Source organism: Artibeus jamaicensis, unplaced genomic scaffold (assembly GCF_021234435.1).
Source record: "Artibeus jamaicensis isolate MK-2021 breed Jamaican fruit bat unplaced genomic scaffold, CSHL_Jam_final contig_2002, whole genome shotgun sequence".
Classification (NCBI taxonomy): Eukaryota; Metazoa; Chordata; class Mammalia; order Chiroptera; family Phyllostomidae; genus Artibeus; species Artibeus jamaicensis.
In genome coordinates, this window is record NW_026521408.1 from 1,049,024 (window position 1) to 1,061,320 (window position 12,297).

The 12,297-nt window shown below is 41.0% G+C and overlaps 1 protein-coding gene and 1 pseudogene across 1 annotated transcript in view; both read left to right on the top strand.

Annotated features, from left to right (window-relative positions):
- PARP4 (poly(ADP-ribose) polymerase family member 4) overlaps nt 1-12,297 on the top strand; it is a 136,716-nt gene that overhangs the window by 37,978 nt on the left and 86,441 nt on the right. The window contains exon 12 of the mRNA XM_037156956.2: nt 2,711-2,806. Within this exon, the coding sequence (XP_037012851.2) occupies nt 2,711-2,806 (96 nt within the window). The remainder of the gene's footprint in view (nt 1-2,710; nt 2,807-12,297) is intronic.
- Nucleotides 7,794-7,895, top strand: LOC119058018 (uncharacterized; annotated as a pseudogene).

Below are 12,297 nucleotides of genomic sequence, written 5' to 3' on the forward strand. Positions count from 1 at the left end.
AACAAGGGAGACCAGTCAATTAATGCAGGTTAACAAACCAAGGAAAGAAGACTGAGCAGAAAGAAGATAAATGAAAAAATACTAATAAAATAAAAGATGTAAGAATAATGAAACAAATATACAATAACTTGCAAGTTCTCTGGAGTAGCAAAGTGAAATTTGTCTCACTGTCTGAGTTGTTGGGATGACCCCCTTTGGGTCTAACACTGGTCCTTTCACAGCTGCAGGTTTTATTGTCTCACTTGTGGGAATTTTTTAAAAAATTAAAAAATAATAAAGTAAAAAAAGAAGGAAGGAAGAAAGGAATAAAAATAGATAGAAGGAAAGAAAGGAAGAAGGAATTGAAAAAAAATTTTTTGAAGCTTTCTGATGGCCATAAACCAGCCAGGCCAGTTCTGCTGGTCTTCCGGGCTACAACAGGCTGAGAGGGGATTGGTTTCACTTTTCTCCCTTCCTGAGGCATACTCTTCACAGTTGCACAGCCTCCAGCCCCGTGGGGGCTCAGTTTGCTGCCAGCCCCCAGTGCCCTTCTGAGCCCAGCCTATTCCTTCAGTCCACCAGTTGCACTGTCCTTGAGGTGCACCAACTAGGGGCTGTTCACACACCACCTCCTCACTCTTTGCTGTCCTATATGTTAGGCAGTTTCAGAGTCTCTTCAGGGTAGTTCAGCCCAATCTTTCTGGGGATTGGTGACTCTCAGCCTTGCAGTTCTCCTCTGTAGGGGACATCTCCACCTTCCTCTTAGAGAGCCAGTTGGCCCTGCAGGGCAAAGCCACCACCTTGGCTGCTGCTGTGGATGTGGGCACACGCCTCCTCTGCTGCTGTGCCTGGGGTGCTGAGTTGGGTGCGAGGTCCCTCTGGGCAGCAGGGTCAGGCATGCTCCATCCTTGGGACTGTGGGTGTGGGTGCTCAAACTCCACTGCTGGGGCAGGATGGGCAGCCCGCTGGGCCATGGTTTCCGATGCATTGTCCCCAGGGCTCCAGGTGTGAGCATGGGTAGCCTTTGCTGCTGCTGCTGCTGCTGCTGTGGCTGTGGGGGCGGTGGTGTCAGGCACCTTCCACCCAGGGCTGCAGGTGTGAGCACAGCTGCTGCCACAGCAGGGGTGCAGAAGGTGGGGTCTGCTGCTGAGGGAGAATTCCCTAAACAGTGGATGAGTACCTCTTTTCTCTCTTTTTCTTTTTGAAAAATTCCTCCTATTCAAGCCTGCCACTCCAAACAAGCACCTGGCCTCTTGCACAGCTCAACTCTCCAACCAGACCAGGGACTATCTGGGTCAGGGTCTGTCACTGCCCAATTATTACCAGCCAGCGTCCAGTCTCAGTGGATACGCACTGCCCTTGTGTGTTTGCCACTTTGTCCTTATTCCCCCCTGTGACTTGAAGCATCCAAGTCCCTCCTGGTACTGTTCAAACCTTGTTTGGCAGGGTAGGGAAGCAGTTGACCTGGCTCTCTGCCAAGAATCCTGTGGCAGAGTCAGTGGCGCCGGGCCTGGGGCCACAGCTGCCCTGGTCACAGCACTGGTCCCAGGAACCTTATTGTCCTGAAGCACTCTCCTTACCATCTGATTTTTCAATGTCCTCTACAATTTTGGTCTCTAATCTTTATATATGCTGGGATACCATTGGCTGTTCACTCTGTTCCTCAGAAGATTGGCTAGGTGTTTCACCAGTTCAGGGGGGCAAGTGGACTCCTCTCCCATGTATCTTGCCACCATCTTAACCATGTAACCAGAGTGACCTTTATAAAAAGGACTAAAACACAAAGCCATTTAAAAAAAATTAATTTTCTCTCATAATACAAAATTCAAAATGTGGATGTTTATATAATAAAAAGGCAGACATCTCCTTTTCTCACCTTCCCAGAGATAAATACGAGTTGTCTGAATGCCACAAGTCCGACCGGAACTGCATATAACCTTGAGCAGGGGAGAAGCAGTCAGTGTTGGCCTTAAACATTGTCCAGTTGAGCACTGGGGGCCTTGGGCCAGAAAGAGGCTGAGCCAAGGGACAGGAGAAATGACCAGAGGCCAAGGGGTGCTCAAGACAGTGATAAGAAACAGGCCATAGTCTAGGTCATTTTCATGGCACCTGGAATGGCTCCCATGGAGTTACTTTGACATGTATTTTTCTTTTCATTTCATACTATTTATTTGTTGTATTTAAATTGGTATATTAATTTTTATCCAGTTTTGTTGAGGTATGTATGATTGACAAATAAAAACTGTATGTATTTAGGTTGTAGAATGTGTTTTTTTAAAGGTGTGCAAAGTGATGATTTAATATAAGTATACGTGGTAAAATGACTATCACCATCAAGTTAATTAACACTTCTATGTCTTACATAGTTAACTTTTTTTCTTATGGTAAGAACACAAAATCTACCCTCTTAGCCAAATTCAAATATATAGTACAGTATTATTAATTATAATACCATGCTGTACATTATAGCTGTAGAATTTTTTCATGTTATAAATGAAAGTTTGTACCCTTTGACCAGCATCTTCTCATTTCCCTCAGTCCCTAGAAACTACCATTCTATTCTCTGATTCTATGAATTCTGCATTTTTAGATTTCACATATAAGGAGGTCATACAGTATTTCTATGTCTGGCTCACTTCTCTTAGCATAATATCCTTTAAATAGCACCTGTGACTTATGAATTAAAAAATTCTTTTTCCTATAAACATTATAATACATCCTTTTTTTTTAGGGGGTTGCTTTTGCCCAAAGTAGTTGAAGATCATGGAGTAAAAAGAACAGACATTGGAAATCTTGGGAGTGGAATATATTTCAGCGATTCAATCAGGTTAGTATTATATCCTTAATCATGTTATTCACACCCATTACCAAGGAATAATTACTGAATGCTTGCTATATATTTTCCTCTGTCTTTCTTTGGTGAGGGATTTCTTACCCAGGAACAGATAACTCATTTCTTTATCAAACTAAAAAGCTTCTCTGCACAGCAAGAGAAACCACCAACAAAATAAAAAGGCAACCAACTGAATGGGAGAAGATATATTCAAACAACAGTTTGGACAAGGGCTTAGTATTCAATATATATATAAAGAACACATACAACTTAACACCAAAAAAACAAACAATCCAATTGAAAATTGGGCAGAGGACTTTTTAGACCTCTGCCCAATAAATTATATAGGTTTATATAAACCTATATAATTTTATTAACCAATGTCACCGCAATAATTTAATTAAAAACTCATGAAAAAAATTTTAAAAAGAAACAGGTGACTGAGAGTAGTCAGTTTCCCCAGTATACCACAGAAATGTCTTTTGTGCTAGATAGTAGGAAAATTATATTTGAAATTTTCTTGGTGATTTTACTGCCCTAAGAGCTTATACATACATGTACCAATTGATCCTTAAACAGCCTCCTGATTATCCCATTGTTATCCCCTTATCACATGTGAGGACACTGAGGACAGTGGGGGTATCTTGTCCAAAGTCACATAGCATTTTGTGTTTCTGTAGACACAGTAATTTTAACTTCTATAGCACATGACCTGTCTTCTAAGCAATTTACTTTATATAAATGCTATATGCCTGGAATAATATTTCATCTTTAATACTCTTATTAATAGATAAATGTGCCCTCTTAATAACCACAATCTGTGTGCACCTGCCCTGTTCTAGGCACCAGCTAAGTGCTTCATGTACATTGTTACAAACCTCACAGTTGGTATTATCCCATCATTTTATGGAAAGGAAATAGAATCGTGGAGATTAAGCAACTTGACTAAGGTCACAAAATTAATTAAAGGTGGAACCTGAGACAAAGGATAATTATTCAGGATATTTAATTATCTAGGCTATGTAAAGAGGTTCTACAAATCAGTAAGAAAAAGATAAGCAAATGGGTAAAAGATATGAGTAAGAACCTAACAGAAGAACATGTATGAAAAATAACATTTCAAGATAAGTAATCAAGAAAATGAAAAGTAAACCATAATGCTACCATTTTTATATTTATCACATTGACCAAAAAAATAGTTTAACATCTTGGGGTGTTGGTAAGGCTCTAGAGCAATCTGAACTCTCAAAGACTGCTAGTAAGAAGAGTATAATTGATACACCTTCTTGATAAAAGTTTTCACGTTATTTGGTATAACTGAAGAAAAGACTTGATGGCATGACCCAGGAATACTGTAGGTTGGCCATCAAACCAGAAAGCAGTGCTTCCCAACTGGGCTGGACATTGGAATCACCAGGGGGAATTCCACTGGTGCAGACACAATGGCTCTGATTTCACCCCAGGGCAGTTAAATCAGGATCTCTAGGGGTGAGGCCTGGGTATCAATAGTTTTTAAGCTCCTGGATGATTGTAATATTCAGCCCAGGTCAAGAATCACTACCCCAGAAAAACTCTAGACCAGGAGGCATGTATGGGAGTGTAAGATCACTACTAACAAAACACTGGATGCATACATCCAATGACAATGCAATGAATCGATACATTTTAGTGGAGTCCTACATGACTTTTTTTTGCAAGTTATAATTTTTTTTCATTTTTTAAAGAATATTATTTATTTATTATTATTTAAAAATTTTTTAAAAATTATTTTTCAAGTACAGTTTTTTTTGTCTATTTCTCCCATCCCAGCCTCCCCCGCCCCTTGCTCCCCACCTCCCTCCCATTTCCACCCCCCTCAGTTCTTGTCCCTGTGTTTTTCCTATTTGTTCCTCCAAATCCCTCCCTTTTCCCCCTTAACTTCCCTTCCCTCTCCCCTATGGTCGCTGTCCCCTTGTTCTCTATTTCAGTGTCTTTGTTTTTTTTTACTTACTTACTTAGCTTTTAATCATTTCATCCTCAACTGAGGATGTTTTGTTGACTTTAGAGAGAGGGAGTGCGAGAGAGAGAAAGAGAAAGAAAGAGAAACATTGATCAGTTGCCTCCTATACATGCCCAATGGGGAATTGAATCTGTAACCTTTTTGCTGTATGGAACAAGGTTCCAACTAACCGAGTGACCCATCCACAGGGTCCTACATGGCACTTTTAACAGATGACTTATAGCTGCACATGTTAAATGGTTGAACAACATAACACAGAGCAAAAAAGACCATATAATTCTCTATATATGCAAAGTTCAAAAACAAGCAAAACTACATTTTATATTGTTGAGGGACACATACCTATGTGTCAATACTATGAAAGAAAGAAGATGATATGTACAAGAATTAAGATAGTAATTAGATCACCTATAGATGGCAGGGGAGGTGATACCAACAGAAATATTGATGATATTCTATTCTTAAACTAGGTCTAGGTAGATATATGGGTGTCTTATTATAATTATTTAAACTTAACATTTATATTGCAAATGTTCTTTTAAAAAAGGAATTTATTTTATTTTATTATTATATTTTATTGATTATACTATTACAGTCGTTCTGATTTGTTTCCCTTTACCTGCCTCCAGACAGTGCCCCCTACTCTCTCAGGTAATCCCCCCACCATTGTTCATGACCATGGGTCATGTGTATAAGTTCTTATGCAACTTCATTTCCTATCCTGTTCTTCATATTCCCATGGCTATTCTATAACTACCTATTCATACTTCTTAATCCTCTCACCTCATCACTCATTCTTCCTCTCTGCCCTCCCATCTGGTAACCTTCTGGTAACTAACTTTTTTTCTCTTGCTTTTAAGAGTCTCTGTCTTTAACCTTTGGTCTTTTAATAATGATATGTCTTAAAACAGGCATCTTTGTATCCATCATAATTGGCACTTTCTGTGCTTCCTGGACTTGTCTCTTTTCTTCACCAAATTAAGGAAGTATTCTTCCTCTATTTTTTCAGATAGATTTCCAGTTTCTTGCCTTTTCTCTTCTCCTTCCGGCATCCCTATGATGTGAATGTTGGACCTCTTAAAGTTGTTCCAGAGGCTGTTTCTACTATCCTCATTTTTTGGATTCTTTTTTTCTTCTTGTTGTTCTGATTGGTTGTTTTTTGCTTCCTTATGTTCCAAATCATTGATTTGATTCTTGGCTTCATCCACTCTACTGCTGTTTCCCTGTAAATTGTCCTATATTTCAGTTAGGGTATCCTCTGTTTCTTACTGGGTCTTTTTTAAGCTGCTGAGGTCCTCACTAAGTTCTGTGAGCATCCTTATAATGAGTCTTTTGAACTCTGCATCCAATAGATTGCTTATCTCCATTTCATTTAGCTCTTTTTTCTGGAGTTTTGATCTGTTTTTTCATTTGGGCTATGTTTCTCTGTCTCCTCATTTTAGCAGCCTCCCTGTGTTTCTTTCTATGTATTAGATAGAGCAGCTTTGACTCTGTGTCATGGTAGTGTGGCCTAATGTAGTAGGTGTTCTATAGAGCCAGTGGCACAGCCTCCCCTATCACCCAATCTGGGTATGCAAGGTTTTCCCTTTGTGTGTGCTGAGTATACCCTCCTCTTGTAGTTGAGCCTTGGTTGCTGTTGGCAGACCAATAGGCGGAATTTACCCAGGCCAGTCAGATGCAAGGATTGGTTGTGATCACTTACCACCAACTTCCACCCTCCATGGAGGATCAGCTGTGCACGGGCAGGGTGGTGGTACTTCGACGTGGTATATAGCTGTCCACTGGGTGCACTGGTGCTGAGGTTTCCTGGGTCGTGCAGGCCAAGGTCAGCCCCTCACCTATGTTTTGCCCAGTGCATCTTGCCTGAGTTATAAAGAAATCTGAGGTAGCTGCTACTTGTGCTGGGCTTGGAGATTCCCAGGTGTAGCCAAACTGTGACTCTAATCTGGCTGCTGCTAATGCTCACTGAAGCCAACTGTTGCTTGTTTGATAGGATTTAGGAGCCAAGACCAGCCATTATGGAAAAGCAGCTTGAGCGGGCTCATCAATTGAGTAGGGCAGAGCTTCTGGGGATCTCAAAGTGTTTTAAACAGTGTTAACCAAGTTGATGGAGTCTCAGATATGGGACAAGCTTGTCAGCTCTGTGAAGGGAGGGTTTACCAAAGGAACAGTGACCTCTGCTCTCCTTGATGCCAGACACTTCAGTTTTCCCTGTATACCACTAGTGCCTTTCAAGCTGCTACTCCAGTGCTGGAGCTCAGAGGGAGTGAGTCTGAGTAGGTGAGTCTGTGTGTGTGTTCATTAAGAGGAACTGCTTGGGACTCCAGAAGCTTCTTCCCTCAATTCAATCCCCATTGGTTTTTGCATCCAGAAGTTGTGGGAACTTATCTTCCTGGCACTGGAGTCCTGGGCTGGGTGGCCTGGTGTGGGGCTGGGACTCCTTGCTCCTGAGATATCCCTCCCACATTTTTATCCACATGGGTATTGGGACCAGCCCATTCTGCATCTGAACACCTCCTACCAATCTGGATGGATGTGGTTTCTTTAATTTCATAGTTGTCAGACTTCCATTCAACTTGATTTCATAGTTGTCTATTGAGCTCAATTTCTGACATTCCTAATGATGGTTGTTCTATATTTAGTTGTAAGTTTGATGTGGTTGTGCGAAGAAGCGAGCCATGTCTTCATATGCCGCCATCTTGACCAGAAGCCAGAAATTTTTATTTATTGATTTTAGAGAGAGAGAGGTAGGGAGAGAGAGAAAGAGAAACATCAATTTGTCGTTCCACTTATTTATACATTCAGTAGTTGATTCTTGTATGGGCCCTGACTGGGGATCAAACTCACAATGTTGACAAATGGGACAGTGCTCTAACCAACTAAGCTACCCAGCCAGGGCTATAAATGTTCTTTCATGTATAAAATATTTCTAAGTGAAAATTCTAAGGTAGTTAAATATATATTTTTAAAATCATTGGATCACTCACTTCATGGCTTTTTAGCTAAGATCAAGTGTAGTATTTGTTCTTATGAATTTTAAAAAATCATTGGCATTCAGTTTAATTTAACCAAATTGAAGTCCTACATGACTTTAGACTGAGTGGTTTTGGAGGAGTGTGAGTAGGGCCAAACTGCAGTGGACTGAGAAGTGGTCAGCAAACAAGCTATGAAAACTTGACAGATAACATGCAAAAAATATAAAACTAGACCACCTTCTTAAAATTCTTTTAAAAGTAATGGAAATTTGATTTTAAAAATTAACTGGCATTTGGTTGAATTTAACCAAATTGAAGTAAGTCCTTCATGATTCCCAACAGAGTAGTTTCAATGAAGAAGTATGAGTAGAACCAAACTGCGGTGAACTGAAAAGCAGCCACTTACTCCATGAATGGTGGTGAGAAAGGGAGGACACACAGGGAGCAGAAGAGAGGGTCTGGGAGGCAAACTCAAGGTCCAGGTTCCATGGGAAGGAGTTAGCATGTGTGTAGTTATGGAAAAAGAGCCCACAGGAAGGAAAGGTGTATGGGAGGAATGGGAGAAATTGATTACTTTTTTTTGTATATCACAAGTCTTAGAGCAGGGTGTCAAACTCATTTTCACCAGGGGCCACATCAGCCTCGCAGTTGCCTTCAAAGGGATGACTGTGATTTTAGGACTGTATGAATGTAATTACTTCTTAACTAGGGTCAAGGCGCTCTACATTCAGCCCTTGGAAGGCAAATGTGAGGCTAATGTGGCCCCCAGTGAAAATGAGTTTGGCACCCCTGTCTTAGAGGGTATAGAACAAGGGGTCATCAGGCAACATCATTACATTTTTGTCTTGATCTCTGAAAAAATAAATGTATGTTCCCAAAATGTTCCCAAAGGTGTCCCAACCTGTATTCTTCATTGCAGGGTTACTTATTAAAGCTGCTGATGCCTGAGGAAAGTTACAACAAAATATCTCACTTGGGTTTCTTTTGAAATTTTTGTTTTTCCATTTGGATTCAGAAGGTTCATGAGAATTCAGTACTCATCTTTCCTGTCTTACTTGGTATTTAATGTTCTTTCTGAGCTTCAGTGCATAGAATTAATCTACTTTTTCTTAATAATGTGGGTTTTTGTTCTTCTCTTAAACTCTCTCATGTTTATTAAACAGAAATGCATATGTTTTAGTAGCTAATAAAGATTTGAGGTACAGTGGAATTCTTCTCTCCCTGGGCATGAAGTACTTTCAGCACCAACAGCACAAGAGGAGAGCAATCTGTGTGTCTGTTTCATGAAATTTGTATTTTATAATATATTTTATTGATTATGCTATTGCAATTGTCCCAATTTTTTCTCCATTTACCCTCCTCTACCCCGGACACCATGTTCCCTCCAGCAATACCCCCCTGCTTAGTTCCTGTCCATGGGTCATGAATACAAGTTCTTTGGTAACTCCATTTCCTATACTATTCTTAACATCGCCATATATTCTGTACCTACCAATCTGTACTTCTTAATCCCTATATCTTTCACCCACTCTCCCCCTTCCCTCTCCCAACTGATATACCTCCAAATGATCTCTGTTTCTGTTCTGCTTGTTTGCTGAGTTTATTTTTTTTAAGATTTAATTGTTGAGGCACTGGCCAGTGTGGCTCAGTGGATTGAGCACCAGCATGCAAACAGAAGGATCACCAGTTTGATTGGTGAACGTGCTTGGGTTTCGGGCCAGGTCCCAAGTATGGGGTGCACAAAAGGCAACCACACACTGATGTTTTTCTCCCTCTTTCTCCCTCCCTTTCCCTCTATCTAAAAAATGAATACATGAAATCTTTTTTTTTAATTTATTTTTTTATTGATTATGCTGTTACAGTTGTTCTCTTCCCCCCTTCATTCCCCTCCATCCTACCCCCCCATCTCCACCATTACCCCCCCTTTAGTTTATGACCATGTGTCTCAAGTACTTTAGATTCTATATTTCCCATACTATTCTTGCCCCCCCCATCTATTTTCTATCTACTGTCTATGCTACTTATTTTCTGTACCTTCTCTCCCATTCTCCTCCTCCCACTCCCCTGTTGCTAACCCTCCTCGAGATCTTCATTTCTATGTTTCCACTCCTGATCTAGCTGTCCTCTTAGTTTGCTTTTATTTTAGGTGTGGTTGTTAATCACTGTGAGTTTGCTGTCCTTTCACTGTTCATGTTTCTTTAACTTCTTTTTCTTAGATAAGTCCCTTTAACATTTCATATAATAAGGGCTTGGTGATGATGAACTCCTTGAATTTGATCTTATCTGAGAAGCACTTTATCTGTCCTTCCATTGTAAATGAAAGTTTTGCTGGATAGAGCAATCTTGGTTGTAGGTCTTTGGATTTCATGACTTGGAATAGCTCTTTCCAGCCCCTTCTTGCCTGTAAGGTCTCTTTTGAGAAATCAGCTGACAGTCTGATGGGGACTCCTTTGTAGGTGACTGTCCCCTTAGGTCTTGCTGCTTCTAGGATTCTCTCCTTCATTTTAATTTTGGCTAATGTAATTATGATATGCCTTGGTGTGTTTCTTCTTGGGTCCAACTTCTTTGGGACTCTCTGAGCTTCCTGGATTTCCTGGAAGTCTATTTCCTTTGCCAGATTGGGGAAATTCTCCTTTATTATTTGTTCAAATAAGTTTTCCACTGGTGGCTGTGCCTTTCCCCCTTCTGGTACCCCTATAATTCGGATGTTGGAGCGTTTAAAAATGTCCTGGAGGTTCCTAAGCCTCTCCTCATTTTTTTGAATTCTTGCTTCTTGACTCTTTTCTGTTTGGCCATTATTTGCTTTCTTCTGGTCCACTCCATTGATTTGAGTTCCAGTTTCCTTTTCATCACTATTGGTTTCCTGTGCAATTCCATTCATTTCAATTAGTTTTGCCTTCATAGGTTTGTCTAATTTGTGGCTATAATCAACCAGTTCTGTGAGGATCCTGATGACCAGTGTTTTAAACTGTGTGTCTGAGAGTTTTGCTATTTCTTCATCGCTTAGATTTATAGGCTCTGGAGCTTTGAGATCTTCTTGAGCCATTTTTGGTCTGTTGCTCCCTTTAAGTCTGAGGAGCCTTGGACTCCCAGGTCACTGGGTTGTAACTCTGTATGTGGAGGCGGGGTCAGAGCGGGGAAATGGCGGCCCCCTCTGCTGTTTCTAGCACCTGGGTGAAGAGCAGAGCCTTAGGTTGTTCACCAGGGCAGGGCCACTTAGGTCACTGGATTATGACGCTGTATGTGGAGGGGGGGTTAGAGCGGGGAAATGGCAGCGCCTTCCGCTGCTGCATGCTGCTGGGGCTGCTGGCTCTTGTCCAATCGCCCACTCCCTCGCTTGTCTATCCACACACGAATGCTCGACCACAGTCAACCCACAGCCCTGCTCCCTCGCTGTTTCCCTGCGATTGCTTGCTGAGTTGCCCACCAGGTCCAACCCTACGCCTGGATTCCGCGCGCGCCTGAATCCGTCTGAACAAGTTTTCCTGTGCTACCCTGCTCTGCCAGCTGCTGGTTTCGCCCCTCTTACCGGTCAGGCTGAAGAATTTGTTGTTAACAGACTTCCGAAAAGTTCAATTTTCTGTGTTCTGGCTGTGTTTTCTGGTGCTAATATTCAGTTGTCTCTAAACTTGGTTGTGTGAGGAAGCACGGGGTCTCCACCTATGCCGCCATCTTGGCGGAAGTCTCCTACATGAAATCTTTTTTAAAAAACACTTAATTGTTGATAATTGTGAATTTATTGCCATTTTAATGGTCAATGTTTTTATCTTCTTTTTCTTAAATAGTATTTATTCCATTTCAGATAATAATGGCTTGGTGATGATGAACTTCTTTAGCTTTACCTTGTGTGGGAAGTACTTTATCTGCCCTTCCATTCTAAATGATAGCTTTGCTGGACAGAGTAATCTAGATTGCAGGTCCTTGCTTTTCATCACTTTGAATACTTCTTGCCAGCCCTTCTTGCTTACAAGGTTTCTTTTGAGAAATCAGCTGACAGTCTTATGGGAATTCCTTCATGGATACCTGCTTCTCTTTCTTTTTTAAAAACATATTTTATTCATTTATTTTTAGAGAGAGGAGAAGGGAAGGAGAAAGAGAGGGAAACAGGCATCAATGTGTCGTTGCCTCTCGCATACCCCCTACTGGGGACCTGGCCAGCAACCCATGTTGGTATGTCTGAAGTTGTCCCAGAGGCTCCTTAACCTATGCCTGTGTATTTGGGTTGTTTTTTCTTCTTGTTCTCCTGATTGAATGCTTTTATCTTTCTTATGTTCCAAATCATTGAACTGATTCTCAGCTTCATCTATTCCACTATTGGTTCCCTGTAAATTTTTTAAAATTTCACTTAGTGTAATCTTCATTTGTGCCTGGGTCTTTTTTATCATGTTGAAGTACCCAATGAGTTCCTTGAGCATCCTAATAACCAGTGTGGTTTTTTTAAACTTTAAAAATTGATGTTTGAATACAGTTGTCTCCATTTTCCCACCACCACGTTCCCCCACTCTACCCAC